Source organism: Tupaia chinensis, unplaced genomic scaffold (assembly GCF_000334495.1).
Source record: "Tupaia chinensis unplaced genomic scaffold, TupChi_1.0 Scaffold000017_1, whole genome shotgun sequence".
Classification (NCBI taxonomy): domain Eukaryota; kingdom Metazoa; phylum Chordata; class Mammalia; order Scandentia; family Tupaiidae; genus Tupaia; species Tupaia belangeri.
The window spans coordinates 2,614,015-2,638,349 of NW_006159447.1; the positions used below are offsets into that span (position 1 = coordinate 2,614,015).

The window sequence follows — 24,335 nt, forward strand, 5'->3', positions numbered from 1 at the left end:
ACGGCGGCGGGAGCCCGGGAAGCGGAGGCGGGAGGCGGGAGGCGGCGGTGGCGCGTGGAAACGCAGCAGCGGGAGGGGGAGGCGGGGGGGGCGGGGGAGGGGGAGGCCGCCCCCGAACCCCGCCGTGTCCTTCCCGGCCCCTCGGTTAACCCTGCCCATCGGCCCCGACATCCTGCGGACCTACTCGGGCGCCTTCGTCTGCCTGGAGATTGTAAGTGGGACAGCCTCGGGGAGGGTCTCCCGGGGAGCGGGGACTGGCAGCGGCATCCCTGTCGCCAGGCTGTCTCTGCGCCTGCTCCCACCCTCGTTCCCTGCGCCCGCCCTCACCCTCCTTCCCTTCGACGTGGCCTTGTCCTGCGTCCCCTCCCGGGGTCTTCTCCTTGTCCGGAGTAGCCTCCTGGGTCCTCTCGCCTGGCACCTGTTACGCTGGCACCTGCTCCAGCGCCGGACGGAAATGGCCCCGAGAGAGCTAGCAGGCGGCCGGGCGGGGCCGAGGATTGGGGACTGGGAGGGGAGAGGGGCTGTTTGGGCTTGGGGACGCCTTCAGAAATTCGAGGTTTGGCCGGAGGCCGAGCTTGGCGAGGGCAAGGGCCGGTGCTTTCGGCCTCGCCTGTTGCTAACCTGCCATTTTGTTGGGTGGTGCAAAGGTGTAGCCGACGACTGGGTGACCAGGAGGCTGCCAGGGTGTGGAAAACTGGGGCAGTAGCGCCAAGAAGAGGAGGAAGGCCGGAGACCTGAGCCTGTTCCCTCCCCGTGCCTTCCATAGTACCCTTCGGATTGGGAGAGGAGGACGCGGGAGGCAGGACTGGGGGAGAGGTGAAGTACGTGCCGTGCCCTTGGCAGGTTCTAACCAAGTGGGAGCGTGAGATTGGCGGGGGACAGTGGGAGGCTGTCACGTTCGTCTCCGCCCGCCCTTGCACCTTCTCGCTCCTGCTCCACCTGCACAACTGCAGACCTTCCCAGCGCACTTCTTTTGGGACCAGATAAAGGTGGGGTCACCTCATCTGTCAGGCAACCTTCTTGGGCTAGATACTTGAACTTTTAAAAGGAATTTTATGGAGTTGGAAGCTTCTGAAGCTCGTTGTGGACAAGGAGAAAATGTGCAAATATGAATTAGGCAACCTGAGGTTGCATCATGCCCAGAGAATGGCAAATAGAATGAAATGTTGGTGAGTGAGTGCCTCATGACTGTAGGCTGGTTTCATTTGCTCTGTTTGGGGTTTTGACTCTCCCCTCACCCTCTTCTTGGAGTTTGCATAACCTGGATTTGGGTCGCTTGGATTACACTTTTGTGCTAGTGGGGCTGGATGCCTTGTGCGCATTGGTTTTCTGCCCTATTATGCTCAAGTGGCCAAACCACCCCAAGTTAAGTTTAGCTCCGATTTAATGTGAAAGAAGAGACACAATGAGTTAGAGGCGATGACATCAGTAATCGGATCGTGACTGCCAGGCTGAAAGAATCTGGTTGCGTTTGAGGCCAGTTCAGAAGTATATGAATGACTGGGAGGAGGTACAGCCTCCATGTGTGAGGAACCAAGACAGGACAGCATGGGGCCTGCTACCTGCTGTGGGATGGAGGCGGGTTTACAACAGTCAGAGCTGGCAAGAAAGTTCCTGAGTTCTGGGCAGTTCTCTGTTGGTTGCTTATCTCTTTTAAAAGTGTTTGCCATATCCACATTCCACCCTAGCATTTACAGAATGTTCACTTACAGAGACTCGCTTTCTAAACTTCAGTACTTACCTTAGCCTCATCCTAGGCAGTAATATACATAAAAACTCAAAGTTAGTAATTTGGTTATATTTTTTAACATTTATTTGAATACAGTTTTATGTATTTACAGACACAAGAACATGAAGATACATGTATGTATATATGTATATATCTAAATGCACAGACACACATATATATGTATGTAAAGAAGGCTTATCCATGTACCAGCAAATCAAATACTGTCTCAAAAACCACCTATGGTCACGTTATACCTTTTGGAAAATGTGCCTAATTCTGAGTGGGAAAAAAGTCGAAAGTGACTTATTCAGTTTTGCCTTCTCCCATTCCCATATCTCCTCATGTACCCCAGTGGTTAGGTCTCAACTCTTAGTGTACTTAATAATTTAGGAAGCTTTTAAAAATACTGTTGCCAGCCCAGACTAATTAAATCGGAATCTCTGGGGAGCACCTGGAGTCAGCTAGTCTTTTTTTAAGTTTCTCTGGAGATTCTAATATATAGTCACAGCTGGGAACCCTTATAAAAAGGACAACTCTTCTCTTGCACACGAATTCTCTGTCTCGTAAATCTTTTTACTACTCTCGATCTGTGAAGGATCCTAGATTCACGCAAATATCCAGTCCAGTCCATATGTGTTATCTCATTTTTTTCTGTCTTGTTACCCCCAGAAACATGTCAGGCTCTTTGGGTAGTACAGCATCATTTTTCAAAACTATTTTAATTTGCTTTTCACATTTTGTGGTCCAACATCTTTATAAATTCAGATCTTAGAGTTCATTTGCCTTCTTTTCATGAATATCATGCACCCCCACTGCTCCAGTAAAGAAATACTGAAATATTCTAACAAAACAAGTGATCTTAGTGAAACAAGAGACCACCCTTGCGATGAACATAGCTTTTTATTGGCCATAAAGCACATTCTCCAGAACGCTCACAGATACTGGATTATATGCTTTAAGAAAGCTGGAATCTCAGCCACTGTGTTATCTGTGTATCTACTTTAGAAGACCCACCTTGAGTGGCTGTACAGATGGGACCTAAGTCAGCACTTTTGAAGGACCTCAACTCCCAGATTTCTCATTTCCCTGTGAATTTCCAGTTCCTCTAAAATGTCTAATCCTCCATGAGACCTCTTCAGAAATTCCTTGTCCAATAAATGAAATGTGAGAATTCCCTGGGTATAGATATAAACACCATTCTGGAAACCTATTATTTAGTCTATACCAGTATTCCTGGATATCCCCAGACAACGTCTTAATTTTGGCCTTTTATTCAAATCTATTAGTCTTCACAAAAATTACCTTATCTATTTATTTATTTATTTATTTTTGCTACAGGGCACATGCACTCCCTGGAGAGAAAGAGGAGGAAAGTGAGAACTCTCACCCTAGGGGGGGGATGGCCATGCTGCCATCTCTTCTCCTCCATTCTCCTCTCAGAATTTGGGGCACACACTCAGGATTTGGGGCACACAGTGCATGTGCCTGTGTGTCTCTCAAACCACCAGTCTGGCACTTGAACCATGTAGTTGGCCATGTGGGATCCAGCACTTTAGCCACACTACCTCCTGGCTCCCATGAAAATGTCTTTGTTTATGCCTTGCTGCACAGAAAAACTATCTGACAAAGATGAAATAGACTATCAATAGTGGACTAAGCTAATAGATCATGATCTTGGAGCTCAGTTCTCATATAACCATTTAACTCTGCTCAAAGAATTCTACTCCAATCACCCTTTTCAGCCACAACCTCAAGTATAAGCCATTTTGGGTGGAAATAATATAAAAGATAAGTGTATTGCCAAATTACCAGTACCATGTAAAGCAATTTATGGCATTGACTTCACAGGTGGAGAATATTACAACTTCACATGCATGGTGTGATTTTTTGAAATAGGTGTGTTTCATTCCTGGATCCTTGAACTGTCAGACTATTGGATTTTGGTCTCAGGTATACTAACCAATGTAGGCTGGCCACAAAGAATTTAATGATGAGTTAGTATTACAAAGCAAAGCTTTTCAGTGTAAGATGGAAAATAGCGTATTCAAAAGTTATCATTTTCAAAATCTCCCAATATTTCCTGAGTCAATGTTTTATAAACCAGTCATCAAATATTTTTTTGAATACTTACCATGTACAAGTCATTCTTCTGGGGACAAGGATATTTAGGCCCCTCCTCACCTGAAAGATCTAACTTAGTGGAGAGCATATGCACAAAAATAGCTCCCACTCAGGGAACATCAAGAACAGGAAGTGAGCTACAGCTGAGCATATTCTAGGCGGACCTATCTATATGGAAATGACAGTGGAGCACCTGTACTGTCAGGCCGAATGAGATATTTAGTGTCCCTGGCCTCTATGAAGCTCTTTTGTAAAATGTACAAGAATGATTGAATGTAACAGTGTTAGTTATAAATAAGAATAAAGGTCACCATTGAATTTAGTGTGTTTCACAGTTCCTGTATTTAGGACACTGTTTATATTCTCTCAGTTATTTGTTCACATTCTCTTTATGGGTGATATTCTGGGACTTTTTTTTCCACATGCTTCTAATAGTAGTAATGTGGGCACTATAATTTTTGTCTACTTAGCATATAACTGAGAACATTCTGTGCATCAGATCTCATGTTATGCCCTGGGAATGGGATAACTAACATAGTTCCTGCCTTTAAAAGAAATTACTATAGGTGGAATATCAAGTCAAGGGAGAATTACAGTGCTTGTTGAAGTGCTGAAATATGTTCATGAGACATTCTATGGAAAGACAGGTAAGAGTATGTCTTGGCTAGTGGTGTGACCAGGGTAGACAGCATTCATCTGGTGGTAACATTTCAGTTTGGCTTTCCAGGATGAACCAACATTCAAAAGACAGAAAAAGTGGGAAAGACTGTTCCAGTTAGAAACCAGGGTATAGTGGGCCACACGGCGATTGGACCAGAGCTAAAATGCAGCACTCTATGAGGCTGACCCATGTGGGAAGGTTCTGAGTTCAAATCTGGAGACCTCCTTGAATATTCCCGGCACATGTGTGCCCATGACCCATGACTGAGGCTGGAGATGGATCGTGGTGTCAAGTTGGAGGTGCATGTGCTCTATATCTCACTCATACAAGAAATCTGAAAAAATAAACTTAAAAATAAAGCAAAAAGAACAAATCAATGAATGAATGCACAAGGGTGTGGAAAGCTCAGCGATGAGACTGTGGCTTCATGAGTTTGGCAGTTGTTTGTTTTCTGACATGACTGGTGGGAAGGTGGCAGAAGAAGGAAAACAGCAGATAGGTTCAGATTGTGATTTGCTGGGAGACGCTAGGCCAAGGCACTGACTTTATTCTATGTTAGGGAGCTGCTGAGGCACAGATCAATTTGATTGACCTTATGACTTAGAAATCTTTGAGTAAGGAAGTTTGATTGTAAACTGAGGTCTTGAAAACAGAGTCAGGGGGCTTTTTGCAATGGTTTAGGTGAGCAATGATGAGAACCTGAAATAAGGCAAAGAAAAGAGGAAAAACAGAGAAAATGGAGGTTTAGAAGGTCAGCCAACAATATAAGTTTGACATGTCCTCAAGTAATACTAGGCCAGACTTAAGTGTAAGATATAATGCAAAGGAATTATGCCAGGAAAACAAATGTTAATGAAAGCATGATGCTGAAAGACAAACTGTGGAAAAGCAGATGCAGTCATGCAGATAAATCTATGCAAAGGATTCAGGTTTTTTTCAACCTGAAGCTTTGACTCCAAACTGCCTGACAGGTAAATGTTCTGATGAGTAGACTTTTCTTTTCCATCCCAGAAAATAGATTTTGATTGAGAAAGGGCATTTGCTATGGACAAAAAGGGCCATCCATGGCTGTGTTTGTTTCCCTAAATTGGTTTTAATCCTGTAAGTAAAATTTTTCCTTTGCTCCTGGGTCAAAATTTCTCCATCCACATGAAAGAAATCTTTAAGATTTTGTAAGAAAAAATAAACCAATACCCTTACAAAAAGGTTCTTGTCAGAAGTTGTTTGCCTTGACTGGCAGCCCCACAAGAAATATGAAGAATTGAAATATGGACTTTAAACAAAGTTGCCAGAATATTGACCTTGAGGTCCCAAGGAAATGGTCAAGGAGAGGGGATTTGTCTTAAAAAGTTCAATAGAGGAACCAGCAGATGGCATAAACTCATGCTAGGCGCATATGCGTGCATGCCCAAAATCCCAAGAGGAGAATAGAGGAGAAGGGATTGCGGGGTGGCCACCACCCCAGGGGGGAGGGGTGATTTCTCACTTCCTCTCTCTCTCTCTCTCTCTCTCTCTGTCTTTCCAGTGAGCACTCATGCCCTATAGCAAAAACCTCTCTAAAAAAAAAATTAACAATAGAAAAGTTCCATAGAAATTTTGTACATAGTAGAAGGAACTTTGATCAGGGCATATCTGTATCGATAGCGCTGAATAGAAAGGACTGCATAATGGTACAGGACAGGATCTAGGTTGTCATGCCCAGTATTGTGCATGTGTGGTACTTAACTAATGCCGCTTGATTGTTTTATAGTACAAACTGAATGGTGTGTCGGAATATTCTGGGGCAACTGGCCAGAGAGGACAAGGGCAGCTTTGGGGTGAGAAGGGCAGCTTTGCACTGGAAGACCTCCTTAGGTCTTGCCCAGGTAGAGAAATACTGTGGTTCTCCTCCAATTATCTACTCTTTTACCCGAATTTTGTAAGTGTCCTATGTTATATGAACGGGCCTTGTTCTTCCGTAGCAGGCATATGTCACACTCTTGTAAAACAGCATTGAAAACAGGAGGTAAAAAAGACAGAAAAGAGGCCGATAACAGGGCATTGGCATGCAGGAACATTTTTAACCTGCGATAGATACTTATCTTCAAACGTGAAAAGAGGATTTTGAACATCAAAGGAAATGGTACACGTGAATGAAAAGGGGTCAGAACATATTTCTCTTCTGTAGTATGTACTTTCCATTTTAGGATTCGCGTCAGCTATTTAAACAACTGAAGGGGAGTTTGGGTCAGATGGGGAACAAGCAAGTATAACTACCGAACTCAGACAGAAAGCCAAAACACAAAAGTAGCGTGTTTTGCTCAAAGCTCTCTTGTATATATATCATTTCTTGTTGGTTCCCAGGATTTGTCTTGTTTTCCTTTCCCTAATTAAAGGAAGGAAGGAAGATCCTTTCTGCTGTACCTCTAATTCAGACCAGTACCAGGACTAGTCCAAGACCAGTGTGGATGGAAGTTGGCCTGGTTAGAGGACAGAGGGGACTCTATGGGGGGAGCAGGAAGGGACAGGGAGGCATGGGTCTGCCCTGAGCAATGGTTTCAGTGGCACTAGGTCAGCTGGGTGTAGTTGAGACCCAAAGAAGATTGAAGATGGGATGTCGTGAAGTAGTCTGGCAAGGGGTGCCTACTCTCCCATAGCTTTCCAGCCCAGTACTAAGATCTTGTACTAAGTGGTGGGTGTTGCCAATAATAACTTAAAAATTGAGAATTACATGTTCCTGCTTCTTTAGTCTTTATGCCTATTTTTGAACGACCTCTGTGTACCAGGGAACGAACCCGGCTCCAGACAGCAGCACATGTCCAGCATCCTAAGCTGTGCCTCCAGAGCATTTTCTTCTGAAACCACTCGTTGCACACACTGGTTTCTATCCACTTCAGGGAGAATGCAATTGAGCACCATCTGTAGAAAGTACAGTCCTGGAGCCCACTGCTGGCGTGACGGTTAAGATGGCTGGATCCTACATGGTCAGTGGTGTATTGGGTCATAGGGAAAGTCATGATGCATTTTTGCATTAAAAAGAATTTTAAAAACATGTCATACTTGTCCCAACAACCTAATAGTTTGAATCCTGGACCTGGCAGCTTGGGAAATATACCAGGCACATGTGTGTGTGTGTCCGAAATCCCTAAAAGAGGGAAGGATGGAGGAGAACAGATCACAGTATGACCATTCCCCATGGTGCTTTCTCATGTTCCCTTCCACTCTCTCTTGTCTGTCTCTAGCTGGCACACACATCCTCTAGCAAAAAAAAAAAAAATTAATTTTTTAGAAGAAAGCACTTTCCTGGGTTCCGAACATTCACATATGTTTAAGACATGTTTACTGACTCTGACCTCACAATTCAGTGGGCAAAACGGCTGTGTGAATTTGTAATTTCAGTCCAGTCGTAAACCATAGGAGACATACCTCAGTACCATGGAAGTGTGGAAGGAGGGCATCCAGCCAGGAAAGTCGTTCTGGAGCACGTGGTATCAGAGTTTAGTTACCCGACAAAAATTGAATGGCAAGGTACTAGACAGAAGCATGGGCAAGCGCGATTGTGTCTTGTGTACAGGGAATGTGGGTGGAGTTGAAGTGCAGAGAAAAGGTGACAGGAAAAGGGGCATTGCAGGGGGAAAGATGACCTTGGGGAGGTAGGCAGCAGTATTCTCTTAGTGTCCGTACCACAGGACTGCAGTTGTATTGTGAATGCATTTACACTTTGGTCAGCTGCCTTGTAAATATGGCATCTGCCAGTTATTGTTACTTATAAATATGACATGTGTCAGTTATTATATTTTATCTCTTGACTGAAGTATGTTCTCAGTTTTATAAAAAAAAAGCACTTTCAAAATACAAATTGTGTGTAACATAGAGCCAGTTGCAAGTCTTCTTTTTTCTAGATGTTCTCTTTCTGAACTGATTAAACACATCAATAGCCATGATGTTCCATATACAGGTACCCAATAAGCCAGTACCCATTAAAATAAGAGGGGTAAATAATAGTGTTCTGGACTTATGGGGGGGCACAAACCCCTCTGTGATTGTCATAATAGTTACAGGCTGTATCTTTGGAAAAATGCATAGGCACTTATCTCCCCAAACATATATGATTTAAGGGAATCTGTGGAAAATGATAGAAACTCTGCTCTAGAATGAATTATAACCTTTGAAAGAGGCAAAACAACATAAACTCTGGAAGACAATGACCAAGTTCAAATCCCAAGCCTCACATCTATTAACTGCGTTACTTAGGATAAGTTATTAATGACTGTCAATTAGCTCAATTAACTTATCTGTCAAGTAGGAATAGTAGTATTAATTATCTCTCAGGATCTGTGAGAATTAAACTGGCACAAATAAAACCCTTAGAACAGTGCTTGGAATGTAAGAGCTCTGTAAATGTTAGGAAATATTTCTGTTATCATCATCAACTTCACCTCTCACTCTAGCTCCATGAGCCAAACAGGGAGAGTTTCTGTTTGTTCTGTTTTCTTTTTTTTTCTCCTTTAGGCTTGCTGGTTGTTCATTGTCATTGCAGTAGAGTATTAGAATGTCTAATATCCAGATAATAGGAGAATTAGAGGGGGTTATATGTTACATTCAGGGAGTTCTAGAAAATGAGGTATTTTTCCTTAGGGGTAGTCTAACCAGTCTTTTATTCCTTCAGATTTACTTACGTTTCTGGTTCTCATTCCAAAGGTAACCGAAGATAGGTCAGAGTAGGAATTCGCCATTGTACTTGGCGCTTTAAGAGTCTAGTAAGACGAAGGTGTCCAATTGGTTTGAAAATTATTAGCAAAGATGTTGAAGGGCATATTTAAAGGCATGTTATTGAGAAATAAATGACATTTGAAATTAAGTGTATTTGAAAGAGGAATCCTTTGGGAACCTAAGAGGACCATCCAAGTAGGAGACAAGTTGAGGAGTCTAATCCAGGCAGCCAGCATTGCAAGAGGCAGTACTTGCTCAATACCGTGTTTTCCTGCGGAGTATGTATTTTTACCAAGCCACGGTTTCTAGTAAGAACTTGTCTTAACTCCAGTTCTGACGGCTTAGTGTAGTGTGATTTGCAGATGAGCACATTTGTGGTTTTCTTACAGGGAGAATGCAGCCAAGTGATGCCCTTCTGGTGTGCAGAGGCCAAATGAAAATGACAAATAGCTATTAAACCATGAAGAACAGCAAATGTTTTAGGAGTTTGCAGCATCAAAATAACTGCAGCTCTGAGTATATTTGAGTTCTTGTGTGTGCCAGGTGTCTCTTCAGTTGGGCTAAGATGGTACGGGGTGACTGTGTCACAGGAGAAGGTGAGGAGGTTTTTACCGTTGCCTTAGCTGTAAGTAAGGTGGTCTTATTTTATAGCTTGATGTTCTAAGCTGTGAGCCCTGGCTGAGTTTCATAAAGAAATTTCAAATTGAGGTGCATTTGGCTTTTTTTTTTTTTTTACATAATTATGAGACATTTTAGGAAACTAGAGAGCAGGGGAAGTTGGTGGTAGACAAAAGGTCAAAATGTGGCTTCAGATTCGTGATGGGAACAGCGTGGGTGAACCGTGGCACCCGACCACCTTTCTTCACAGTATGCTGCAGTTGCTATGATACTTATCAACCACGTGCCCTTGGATTTTAGCCATGCTTATGCCTTCCTTCTCACCTCTGGAACAGGGCTCCCTCCAGAGTCTCTACTAAACCAGGACCACTAATAGTTACACTGTATCTGGTAAATAGTCTGAGCCTCCTAAAACCCGGAATGACCTGGAGTAAACCTATTAGTAGTGTTAGTAAAAGCTTAAATTTTAAGTTGGGAAGCTTGGAGGAAAGGTTGCTTTTGTCAAAAAGAAATCATGGAGTTGGGGAAAAATAACTTTATCAAGGCCATAGTGACCCACACACCAGCCCAGTACTTTTTCTTTGTTCATTTGTTTGTTTGATGGGGGTGGGGGAAGCACATGCACTCACTTGAGACAGAAAGATGAAGAGGGAGAGGGAGAAAGCACCCCCAATGAGGCATGGCCACACCATAATCCTATCTCCTCCATTTCCCCATCCCATTGGGATTTTAGACACATGATGCACGTGTAACCAGCATGTTTTTTAAGCTGCCAGGGTCAAGACTCAAACTGTAGTCAGCCATATGAGATCCATCTCCCTTAACAACTAGGCATGGGTCCAACCCTAGCATGATACTCTTGAAATAAGGAAGGAGGCCCACCAAAGGGGGTTTTATGTTTTTTGCCCCATCCTGCATCTTCCAGATCTAGCCTGACAAGTAGGATTTGCACAAGATTTCACAGAATCTCTGACCTAGGGATGTAGTGCATATATTTATATGAGAGGGAGAGTGGGAGCATTCATATGCCCCCTTTTTCCCTCTTTCCGTGCAACACCCACACCACAAATGAGACAAATCTGATCCCTTTTCAAATAAGCACTTAGTTTCTTTTCCAAGCCTTTGAGGTGTTGGAAGGACTGTAATTTTGAGTACAGGAACAGTTAATCTATACTGTTTCACAGGCTAGCTTCCCCTGTCAAAGCCTTGTTCTATCTTAAAAGCAGCCCTGCCTCCTCTGCCTGCTTTCGCAGACTCCTCCCATCCTGTTTCTTCTCCTCTCTCCCATTCTCTGAGAGCACACTGTGCTGAGCTCTTTTTATAGCCCTGGCCACAATCTGCTCCGGAATCAGATTTAATGGTTTCTATTTCTCCCTTATTCAAAGCTCCTGGAGATGGAACCTTGCCCTTCTTGTTTTTTCTTGAGCATTTTCTACAATCTAGCAGTAGGTTTGGGGCTGACCTGTTTGCAGTCCAGTTTGGGTATATTTAATTCCAAAAGAGCCTATAGCCTCTTCTTTAGAGATGTGAATTGACCACAGTTTCTAAAGTGTGTTATCATGCTTATCTGTTTGAGTCCGCCTGTCCCAAACTGTGGCAACTGTTCTTTATTATCCTTCATGCTTTCACACAGATTCTCAATAAGTGATTCTTTTTCTTTTATAGTCAGAGAGTATGTTTAAAAGAGAGAACGAGAAGGTGCCCCCAATGGGGCATGGTCATTCTGCAATTCTTTTTCCTGTTTCTACAACCTGTCAGGATTTTAGGCATGCATTCACATGCATCCAACATGCTTTTTAAGCCACAGGGGTTGTAATTCAAACTTAGGTCAGCCACATGGGATCCTGATCCTTTAACCATTGAGCTATGGGGCCAGCCCACTCAGTAAATGACTCCTAAGAGATACTTAACAATGATGTACATTTCCTAAATTGTATTTGAAGTAGTGTTGGCTATTTTTAGTGTGATAGTAAATAAAGGCTACAAGAAATAAGAAACTGGGGGAGAAAAGTGATTCATTGAAGTCATTCTTCAAATATATACACCTTCAAATACTTAGCAACTGGTGTGAAAAAGTAGATGCTCTTTTACCAAGTACGAGTTTCTTTCTTTCATAAGTACTGATTAGGTGAGGCTGATTAAAATTTTTAGCATGCATTAATATTCATTATTTAGGTTTATTTCATAAAACTTTCTAGGCTAATGGTTCATTTTTGACCTGAAATTAGGACTTACAATATACCACCACAATTAGACATTTATTAGACTGGTGATTTACTTATCATTGCTCAAGTAATCATTTTTTTTAAATTGTTTTTATTTTTTCCATGAGATAGCAAAAGTTAAAGTGAAAAAGACAGGACACCCTCCCCCCCACCCCACAGGATCTCATTATAGTGTGTTCCCCAAACTCCAGCCAGCTGTGGATGCACACAACGTGTTCAGATCATTCTGGGGCATTCCCACAGTAGCACCCTACTGCCTCACCACCACACCTGGACCAAGTGGCAATTTGTTATACTTTCAAAATTGTTTGGAGGGGCCGGCAGGTGACATGGTGGTTAAAGACACTGGGCTTCCAAATGGCCCACCGCAATTCGAGTCCTGGACCTGGTGGCTTGTTCCCCCACCCCCCACCCGATCAAATTTGAATAAATAAATAAATAAAGTTAATAAAATAATCCTTTAAAAAAAGTATTTGGAGTAACTTCTGCGACTGGGCCTTTATATAAAACTTGAATTAAAACATGTTTCTCACTTTCAGTGACTTGTGCAATGTGTATATTATCTAAATACTTAAGAAGCAAGATACAGATGGTTTTTAATATTTGGAGCAAATATTTGAGAACTGTGTGTGTGCATAAGAGAGAGAAAACAAAAGGAGGGAGATACTGAGATTTTAATTTGCATGAGGTCCCTTTAGGATAGGTAGATCGCCCAGGTTTTTGTGTTGCCAAATCTAGCAGAGTGCCTGATAATTATGAAAAGGCTATCAGGATTAATAAGTGACTCGAGACGCAGACATGTAAAGCAGGATGTTACCAAGAAGGTCTTATAGTGCAGATGGACTGAGAGCCAAAGGGGTTCAGTTACACCGTGTCTCATTGGAGTAATGAATCTCTAGCAGGGAGGTTGCCCAGAGAAGGGAGGGGTACATGGACATGGGGTAGAACTCAGAAAAATTTTGTTAGATGATGTGCTGAAGATTAGATGTGAGGGAACCAGCAGTTAGCGTAATGGCTATGACGCTGGACTCCCACGTAGTCGACCGCGGTTCGCGTCCCGGACCCGCTGGCTTAAACTCACGCCGGGCGCGTGTGCGTGCGTGCCCAAGATCCCGAGAGGAGAATGGAGGAGAAGGGATTGCGGCGTGACCATCCCCCCTGGGGGGTGATTTCTCGCTTTCTGTCTCTAATGTCTCTCTCTGTCTGTCTGGCGAGCGCACGCGCCCTATAGTGAAAATCTCTCAAAAAAAAAAAAAATTAGATGTGAGTGGGAGTTTCCCAAGTACACGTGGAGAGGGAATGACATTCTGGGACAGACAGCATCAGGCCAAGGACCTTTCAGATGTGCGCCCACCCCATCAAACCTCTCATCAAGATCAATCACCAACGGTCATGATCCTATTTCTGTCTACTCCATTCTCTTCTCTTTTTTTCTCAATGCTGGGAGCCTAGCTTACATTCTGTTGTCATGGTCTCCTCTGTGGTCTTTCAGCCCTCCATTCTTTCCCCTAGTCAGAAAGAAACTGCTAAATGCAATTCTTGCTCATGCTAGTTCTGGCCCCTCACTCCTTAGCTGACCTTCAGGTCTCTTCAGCTCAGTCTCTAGCTCTAGGCTCTCACCGTTCTGTCCCTACTGTGTTCATGTGGCTCTGCGCTCTGTTCTTTGCCCATGCTGGCTTGCTCTGAGCTGCCAACCCATCATCTTAGAACTCATCTCCCACCCTAGGATACCCTTCCGCTCCCTCTGCTTCTCCCAGCCCTGTCCTTGGACTACTGCTTCTAGGATGTGTTTCCTGACTTTTCAAATCTGGATGTAGGATCCTGGCTGTGCGGACCCACGGTGACCCATATTTGCCCAATTGTGACACAAAGCAGTGTCATTTGCTTTCTTGTCTCTTATAGTGATAGGCTGAGTTCCGTAGGCACAGAGTCCAAGTGTAGCTTGTTTGCCCCCTAATCCCAGCACCTGACACAGTGCCTAATGTACAGTAGGTATTTATTGACTTAGATCCATGGATATCTAAAGTGTTTATTCCCTCATCATGAGTACATGGCAAATCTTAATAAATGAGAGCTTTTGTTTACCATCACGTACAACAGCTGCAACAATTATTTTATATAAGGGATTTCAAAAACTTCATGGAAAATGGAGTTAATGTAGCTTATTTTGATGCAAAATTATTGAAATCCATGCATATTTTTTCATAGTATTTCTGTGAACTTTTAGAAGATCTTGCATAATAGGCCATATTACCAAATGTACAGTCATGATGATAAAGACTGAAAAATGACCATTGGTTTCAACAAATTTGTCAGAGAGAAGTAAAGTGATAGCTATTCTTTGCTAATATGCTCTTTAAGAAGTGGTGAGAGGAGAAGCTTGTTTATAGTGGTTTAAAGAGTCACTGCAAGGGGAGAGAGTGGAGACCAATCAAAGATGAATTTGGGGAAAGGTTTGACCAAAAAGGGAAATATATTGGCAGCACAGTAATTGAAGGGGCAGGGAGTGGGGGCAGTCAAAGGAAGACAGGTGATGAGAGAATGCCCGGCTTGTTCAGAAGCTGGGGAAGAGTCCAGTCTGGAGATACAGGTGTGGCATCAGATCAGGGCTCCTAGTGGAAGAACTGGTTGTGCACCTGAAGAATGAAGGCATCTTGCATAAAAAAAATATGATGGGTAGGATTGCAGAAATGTTTGCAGGAGTCTGAGGAGAATAGAAGGGGAATTGTGAGGGTGATGCAAACATGTTTGACTTTATTACACAGAAGATAGCTTTTAAGCCAACCTGTTACCCTCTTATTTTTTTCTTTCAGCTGTTTGGCGGTCTCGTCTGGATTTTGGTTGCCTCCTCCAATGTTCCTCTACCTCTGCTACAAGGATGGGTCATGTTTGTGTCCGTGACAGCTTTTTTCTTCTCCCTCCTTTTCCTGGGTGTGTTCCTCTCTGGCACGGTGACTCAGATTGATGCCAACTGGAACTTCTTGGTAAGGAATTTTTATTTTAAGTATATTGCAAGAAAATATGAAAAACTTCCAGATATCTCATTCCATTTTGAAATGATCAGGTCCGTGTTCTGATTGTCACCTCTAATGGAGAGAATAGGTCAGTCTGTAGGGACATCTGTGGTGCGTGTGGTTGCCTGGATAAGAGAGTCCCAGTCCATGAAATTCTGACGTTGACAGAGCTGCTAATCATTCTGTTTCTTCTTTATGACTTAAGGAATTTTTATTCAAATGCTGTTTCCTTTCATATAACAAATGAATTGCACATTATTATAATTATTGTCATTATTATTATTATTATTATTATTATTTTAGGGTTTTGCCATAGGGCACATGAGCTCACTGGAGAGAGCCAGGTAGTGACAGAGAGAAGGAAAATGAGAAATCACCACTCAGAGGGGATGGCCACACTGCAATTCCTTCTCGTCCATTTTCCTCTTCAGATTTGGGCATGCACACATACGTATGTCCAACGGGAGTTTCAGGCTGCTGGGTACAAGACTCAAACTACACTTGACCATGTAGGAATCCAGCCACCTTAAACACCACACTACCTGCTGGCCTCACAACCATTATTAAACTATTAAACAGATGCCTTTGGAAGATAAATGTCATAACATGTATCTTGAAATTTTCCATTGATTTTAGCTCCAGATTTTTTTTCCAGAAAAACAGGTAATTATGTATGTATTCTGATCTCCAAATACTTAAAAAAGAAAAGAGAATGTTTAAAACCTCTCCCAATAAATAAATAAATAAATAAATAAATAGATAAAATGTATTTATTTATATCTCCCATAAGCTAGGGAAACAAGGAGAGATAGAAGAGGAGCGAGGCACTGCCTGCAGGGTCTTTATTCTACCATCCCAAGCCTCACCCAGCCCACATGGATCATGTGACCCGAGTACCCAGCCTGCAGAGAGAAGTCTTGGGATACACAACCTGGACCTTCTCATTGGGTCAGTCTAGCAGAGCTTTATATTGTAGAAACAGTGCTCTCTAGCCCTCATGAACATTTTATATTTATAATGAGTTTCTATCCTAAATTAATAAGAATCAGTGAGTTTAAAAAAATGAATTTGCAGGCCATCCCCATGTCACAGCAATGAGGTTCAGTGTATTGGGAGCTGGATCCCACATTGCTCACCGTGGTTCAAATTCTGGTCCCTGAAGCTTGCAAAACATTCCAGGCTCCAAATCCTGATGTGAAGGAGACATGGAGGAAAAGGGATTATGGAGTTCTCTCACCTCTCTCTCATCCTTTCTCTAGCAAGAACTTCCACCTTCTAGAAATAAAAATGTGAGTTTGCAGTCAACACAGCTTTTAAAAATTATGACAGCATTAAAATGTGACCAGCTCTCTTGTTTTTCTGTATAATTTATGGGGCTTCTCTTTCAAGCTTGTGGTCATTCATTCTCTGGGATTATTTCAGAATGGCCCAATAGAGCATGAACTCCAGTCCATGGTAGGTAGTGCCTTAGTGAAGTTCATGACGAACCCCCTTAAGTTCTAATCCCACTTTGGTATTTATGAACTTAAATCAGATCTTTAGTCAGGCTTTATATGTTCCAAGTATAATAGCACCTTTTGGGACAGATATTAGAGGGAAATTTCTGTTTTTGTTGTATTTATGGAATTTAAGAGAACTTGAAATGATCTTTATCACATTATCAGCAGCGAAGGCTGCTTTTTCAGCCGGCAGAGGGGCAAATGGCTCGGCTTCGTATAATGCTCACAAGAAAGTGGAGTTTAACAGACATAAGAATGTAAAGTTATCTATTGAAAATGATATATGTGTGTGTGTGTGTGTGTGTGTGTGTGTGTGTGGTATATACACATATGGTAATATCCTTGGTCTGATTGGCATGTGTATATGCATGCTTAGATAAACCATATTGTATGTAACAATGTACAATGATTAAATGTAAATAAAAATAATATATATTTTTTAAAGTGGAGTGAAGTGCTTAACAATTATGCACAGGCTTTGAGCTTTGGTCTCATCTACTTAGTGTGTAACCTTGGGCAAAATAATTCACCTCTCTGAACTTTAATTTCTGCCTTTGTAAAATGGTAATAATACCTATCTCACGCAATGCTCTCACAGAATAATGGAGATCATGTGTTTTAAAGTGCTTAGCTTTGTGTCTGGGTTATAGGGAACGAAGGATAACCAATGTAATTCTTCACATGCTGAAGCTGGCAGTTTGGAACTTTGCAAGTCCCCTTCTTAGGTTGCTGATATAGTATAGTTCTACATTTTTGCCTTAATTTCCCATTTAGGATGAGAAAATATTTCTAATACTTGGTCAAGTGATGAAGATCAAAATTCTGTGTTTAGGTTATAGATAGATGCCTAATCTTTTCTCTCTAAAAGCCTGACTTTCCCATCATAATGTGTGGATCAGTCGGTCCCTCATGTGGGTAAGGGCCACTAGCTTTTTTTGTAGTGTCAGGCTCAGAGGTGATATTGGGCCAGTATGTACCACTGCAGCCCTGTTGGTACCTGGTACTGGTTAGCATATACCCACTGCCCAACTGACCGCATCTCCCTGAATGTTGTGGCACCACCACCCTGGCCCTTCTCCAGGGACCTTCCTGAATCTCTTAGTAGTCAAGCAATTAAAAGGTTCATACCTGGAGAAGTAGTATCCTCAGGATCTTGCAGCATGCAGCATTCTTTCCAAGTGATTGACATATATAACTTACCAATATTTAAATATTTTTGGGATACCATTCTTGGTCTATTAAACACATGTCTACACCCTCTTTTTTTCTCTTGTGCTTATATTCTTATCTTTGATATTGAGTATAAACATTAATATCCTTATTAATTGTTTAGTTTTCTTAAATTTGCATATCCTATCCATTTGTAGCATTATATTCTGATGTTCGGACAATAAAATAGGAGTATGTGTTATTGTTTTAATTACACCACTATATGAAAGTGTTAGTTGAAATCCGAACTATCAGTCTCTTCTATGGATCACCTGCAAAAATTATCTTGTGGGTTTTTTCAGCTGGAATAGTTCACTCTTACAGAAGAGAAAAAAATCCAGAAGAAAGTGGTAGCAGCAACACATGCCACATGGTACAGTGTGGGGTGTGTGTGTGTGTGTGTGTGTGTGTGCGCACATGCACGCGTGTGTGTTTAGGGCCTATCATTGGTGGGCATGCTTTGAAAGAGTCAACTTTTTCTTCAAGGAATTTGTTAAGAAAAACTAAATGAGACTGAAACTAATAGTAATGTGTACACCAAAATTTTGTTGTAGATTTTTTTTTTCACTCAATTTTTTTTTTTTTTTTTTGGAGAGATTTTCACTGTAGGGCGCGTGCGCTCGCCAGACAGAGAGAGACATAGAGACAGAAAGCGAGAAATCACCCCCCAGGGGGGATGGTCATGCCGCAATCCCTTCTCCTCCATTCTCCTCTCGGGATCTTAGGCACGCACGCACACGCGCCCTGCGTGAGTTTTAAGCCACCGGGTCCGGGATGCGAACCGCGGTCGACTACGTGGGAGTCCAACGACATAGCCATTACGCTAACTGCTGGTTCCCCTCCACTCAATTATTTTTGATGGCACTGTTTGTTTTTGATAGGTTTGGTACATTCTTGTAAATGCTCAGCCAGGAAAGTGTGTGGGCCATGTATATCATGGAGCCATCAGCAGATGGTAATCACTTTTAATTGTTGCATTCTGGAATTCTTAGACATTAATGACTCAAAAAAAATTGTTTTTTCTCTGTGATCATAGTTTAATGCCACCATATCCTAAGTTTAAAGGAAGTAAAAATACATTTTGATAAGAAATTCATTCTCTACCAGTATTTTTCATAGAATACTGACTACAATATGTGTTTATTTTTATTGATCATAAAATTAACTTTCATTGTAGATATCTTTAGTAATTTTTTTCCCAGTTTTTGAGCTTTGGTATAAATGGTACAATTATCAGAAAAATTATGATATATTTTTGCATAGAAAATATGTCATGGCTTTTTTGATGACCCAATACTATGGAATAACATATAGCAGATACTAAAATTTTGTCCCTTACTTATCTGAGGGAAAGAAGGAGAATTTAGTTTTAAAATATTCTGTGTGTGTGTGTGTGTGTGTGTGTGTGTGTGTGTGCTTAGAGAAAATATGAAGTGTCTACCAAAGGTTCAAGGAAAATAAATTTGTATTATTAAACAACTATTCATGGATTTAAAAATGTTTTCTGTGCTAAAATAGACTGAAAATTTTAATTTCATTTTCCACAGAGTTTCTGAAGTCTCTTTGTAATACCATGTTTACCTAACTTTAAACAAGAGAGTCCATATTTATATTCTCTTTTAGGGATAGGGAGGAGGAGTATTCTGGTTCTTTTGTTTGTTTGCTTTGTTTTTTTTGAGAGATTTTTGCTATAGGGCGTGTACACTCGCCAGAGATACAGAAAGTGAGAAATCATCCCTTCAGGAGGGATGGCCATGTCTCAATCTCTTTTCCTCCATTCTCTCCTTGGGATTTTGGGCATGCACACACATGTGCCAGTGTGAGTTTTAAGTCACTGAGTCTGGGACTTGAACTGCACTTGACTACGTGGGAATCCAGCTACATAACCATTACATCATCTGCTGGTCTTCAGGGAGGAATATTCTAAGGAAAGATCTATTTTGCCTGGAAATGAAGTGGAGGGTAAGATGGCTGGATCCCACATGACTGGTTGCACAGTTCGAGTCCTGGACTCTGCAGCTTGAAAAACATGCTGGAGGGACCAGCAGTTAGCATGATGGCTATGTCGCTGAACTCCCACGTAGTCAACCGCGGTTCACGTCCTGGACCCGATGGCTTAAAACTCATGCCAGGTGCATGTGCGTGCGTGCCCAAGATCCCGAGAGGAGAATGGAGGTGAAGGGATTGCGGCGTGGCCATCCCTCCTGGGTGGTGATTTCTTGCTTTCTGTCTCTCTGTCTCTCTCTGTCTGTCTGGTGAGCACGCATGCCCTATAGCAAAAACCTCTGCAAAAAAAAAAAAGAAAGAAAGAAAAACATGCTGGACATGTGTGTGTGCCCAAACTCCCGAGAGGAGAGTGGAGGAGAATTGATTATGGCATGGCTATCATACCAGGGGTTGATTTCTCACTTTCCCTCTCTTCTTTTTGTCTCTCTCCAGTGAGTACATGTGTCCTGTCGGGGGAAAGGAAAAAAAAAAAAGGAAAAATAATAATTACCCAATTGACATATTAATTAAAAGTAATGGCCAAGAAAAGAAAGCTTAACACACTAGAACAGCATATGTGTCATGTCAGGTCCACTGGGTAGTAGGCTAAGATGGATTTAGTTCAAGAGAGCTTTTGAGAGGAAAGAAAGAGCATAATACCTATAAAAGGTGATGGGGGAGGAAGTAGAATAAGGCAGAAAAGTATTGTTGTGTGTACACATCTCCAAAGACTTGGCCAAATCAACATAGTGCTCCGGAGCATCGCCTGCCCCAATGAGTCTTGCGTTAAACACGGGTGACCAGGCACTGTTATCCCCATTGTGCTGTCATTAGTTGGGTGCTACTCGGGAAGCAAGTGGCCTTGGCTTAAACACTGCAGTAGAACCCTAATCTACTGGAGCTAGAGGCTATCTGCTAACTATGTTCTTCAAAGCTGAATATCCAACGTCTTTCAGGAAATACACATATAGGAAGGCCTGCTCTTTGCCCCATGTGGATCTGCTTTCCCGTATGTGTTTGGGGAGTTGCTCCTCCGGAGTCCCAATGTGCCTTTCTCCCTGTAGGAGAACTTTGAGAAATTAAAGGAATGAACTCCAGGCCCTTTCACTGGAGTTAATCTCAGGGTCACAACTGATAAGCATCATCTCTCTCTCCCCATAACCATTTTATCCTCCTCTTGCTTGGTCTCATGACTACTGGTCTTGGAAGTTTGCCTGCTGGAGCATGCATCATACTAATTCCTGAGGAAGTTGGAGTCACTGGTAACCCCACCTTTTTCAGGCCCATGTTGATGTACTCATCTGTTTTAAGTCACAATTAAAAAGGACAGTTCCAAGAGTCCACTCGCGAAGTAGAGTCCCTGAGTTCCACATCCATCCCCTCTCACACTTCCTGTGGCACATACGCCAGTGCCACATGTACTCCTCCCTGCTATCCTGTTTTCTAGCAGCAACTCCCCTGCTCTTGAAGATAAAGACCAACTACCAATGTCTTGCCTTTTGGTCTCTGGATACAAAGAGTCCATAGTTCTCAGGCAGTCACCATAACTTGTGGTTCAATGGGACCCTTGTTATAACCTCTCGCAAGAGTATGCTCCTTTTAGGACTGAGATCTCTGATCATGTAGAGGAACCAAGGACTGCCAAACTTTTAGCCTCTACATGATGCATGCATTTAGATGCTTACTGAGCCCTGCCTTTGATAAAAGAATAGTATGAGTATGTTCAACTGTACATGTTTAAAACTTGATTGCCATGACAGCAGAAATTATAAGGTTACAACAATAAAAAAATATGTTTGTAACAGTGCTGTGAGGGTGGACATCACAAAGTGTTTCAGCAGCTTATTGGGAGTGACAGTAAGTGGAGAAACTTCTGCGTCCACACTTTAGTTCTCATTTTTCCAGTGGGGACACACCACCATGCAGAAAACACTTTTATGTATCTACAGCATCCTGAAGGATGACCGTCCATCCTTGCAGACTAATGCCCCAAGCTGTGCCTTCAGCGAACCAGTCTGATGCAATCAGGCCAGCAACTGGATGGTTTTATGCCTATCAGTTCTCACCTTTCCTCTGCTGAAAAGTGGATTCCTGCATCAGAGACCTGTGGATCAGGCGCTCTAAGTTTCTGGATACAGGTGATGGCTGAGCCTCTCAGGGAAGGAAAAAATTCATACATTTGTTCTTATGACAAGGAACTATTTTGGCTTCTAGGGAGATAGTAGTTCAATTTTCATCAGTTTCGTACAGATGGCTGGTTAGTGTTCTTGGGTGTAGAGGACTCCACATTGGTCTTTGTGGTAGGTTCAAGATTCAAAGGGGGCTGCAGCAAGGTCAAACTTTGGCACTGGAGAGTCCCTGCTATTGGCTCCTCTGACTGTGGCCACTCAGTTCATGTGGCTCAGCCGGCAAAGTCATTCTGCCTGTGGGCATTCCATGGTGCAGCTTCTGGAGCGGTGGTATTAGCATGTGACAGAAAGATCTTCACACTTCATGTCTAATCCATATCCCTTTCTTCTCTCTCTGAAACTTTAATCTTTTTTTCTCTCAAGGCCAGAACCAGCCTATTAGTTCCCGGTGGCTTAAAAAACACACTGCGTGTGTGTGTGTGTGTAAGCTCCAAATCCTGATGGGATGGAGGGAAAAGGATTGCAGCATGTTTGGACATGCTTCCTTTCTCAACTTCTCCCACACATGGGGAAGTGCTCACTCTCTCTGCCTCTCTTCCCTCCCACCCCCATCTGTCTCTGGTGAGCGTATGCACCCTCTGACAATTAAAAGAGAGAAACAGCAACATATGATGGTAGATCAATTCAGATTAAGACAATGTAAACTTTAATATTTATGCTTCAAATTAATGCCAGCAACACAAACAATAGCATAATAAATAATTGAGCTTGTAGAGGTATATATTATGTATTTTTAAGGGAATAAAAGGCTGAATGTCATTGAATACTATGATTTAATAAGTCTTCCATGTATTTCAATATGGGATGATGATCTAATGACAAAACAATTTGTCAAAAACAATAATTATAAGAGTATATAAAAATGTAAATTTATATAATTATATAAGTATAATGATAAAAGTAAGTATGAATATGTAAGGACTATAATAAGTTATAGCAAATAGTATTTTATTCAGATTTTAAAGACAGCTTATGTTATGCCCTTTTGTATTATGTTAATTAATATTGACCTCCATGGCATTTTAATCCAAACTGAAATTACATGTTTTATTATAAAATTTAGTGTATCAAAAGGTTTGCCACTATTCCAATTAAAATAGGTCATTGATCCTCATTGGGATTCTAACAGCCTGACATTGCTAAAGCAATGCCAAATGTTATTGCAAAAATAAGCAGTGAATATGGTTAAGATTGTTTCATTAAGCGTTCTGATCTTCCCGATCCTAAATTTTATTCTTTAAAATAAGGAATAGAAAAACAAAATTACTTTTTATTGTGGATGTCTTTTTTTTTCTCTTCCATTTTAGGATTTTGCCTATCATTTTACAGTGTTTGTTTTCTACTTTGGAGCCTTCTTATTAGAAGCAGCAGCCACATCTCTGCACGATCTGCATTGCAATACAACCACATCTGTGCAGCCACTCCTGAGTGACAACCAGTATAACATCAACGTAGCAGCCACAGTACGTATTCAGTGAGGGTGCTCACCAGCCCTTCCCTCCACTGTCAAGGTCTCTAGGAAACTCCTCAGGCAGTAATAGTCATCATTTATTAGCATCAAACATACAATAGCCATCTATCTGTACAGTAATCCGGTGAGCAAAATACTGTTATCATCCCTAGTATTATGGGCGATGAAGAGGAAGCAGAAATGTCAGACTGTAGTGAGTTGGCCCAGCCACATGGGAACAGTAGAGAGCACTGGTCTGCAGAGCTGGGATCATATGGAAGATCAGGGTTCGGTTCCCAGGTCAATCTGTACCTGCTGGGCCTACACACATGCCTGTGATTCTGGCTGGCGGGGAAGGCTGAAGGGAGAATCACAGTGTGTGACCTCATGGGTGACATGCTTCCTCTTTCTTTTTCTCACTAAACTTAATAAAAAATAAACACTATAGAGGGTAGTAGTACTGCAAGGCTATGTACAGCAAAATCTTCTTGGTAAAAAGAATTGTGATTGTTTTTACTTCTTATAATTGTCCATGAAGGTGAGGGAGATTTGTTCCCAGCTTTGATCTTTAGTACTTTCACCTGTTTATAATCCATTTAAATTCAGTGAATATTTCCCATGTGCCTACCGTGTGGCAGGCAATTTGCTGGGTACTAGAATGAATAAGTTGCAGTTCCTGCCACTGAGGAAAGAAAGTACAGGTAGGCAGGAGACAGGTATGCCTGCCAATATAATAGGTGATATACCGACAAAATGAATCCTATGGGGAATTATTTTGAATTTTTTTATCCTCTTTAACTTACATACTAGAAGTTATCATTTTGTATTGACATAGGTAATTTAAAGAAATAATATATTATTTTTGTCTTTACAGATAATTTTTAAGATTTAAAAAATCCTAATTATTTCCTGAAAGGTCTTAATATGACTGTACATCAACTT

The 24,335-nt window shown here is 41.9% G+C and overlaps 1 protein-coding gene across 1 annotated transcript in view; it reads left to right on the forward strand.

The window, feature by feature from the left end:
* Positions 1–103: 103 nt before the first annotated feature.
* MAL2 (mal, T cell differentiation protein 2) overlaps positions 104–24,335 on the forward strand; it is a gene marked incomplete at its 5' end in the record, with an annotated part of 28,155 nt that continues 3,923 nt past the window's right edge. Inside the window, 3 exons of the mRNA XM_006140050.3 lie at positions 104–211; positions 14,860–15,030; positions 23,251–23,406. Of these exons, the coding sequence (XP_006140112.2) occupies positions 104–211; positions 14,860–15,030; positions 23,251–23,406 (435 nt within the window). The remainder of the gene's footprint in view (positions 212–14,859; positions 15,031–23,250; positions 23,407–24,335) is intronic.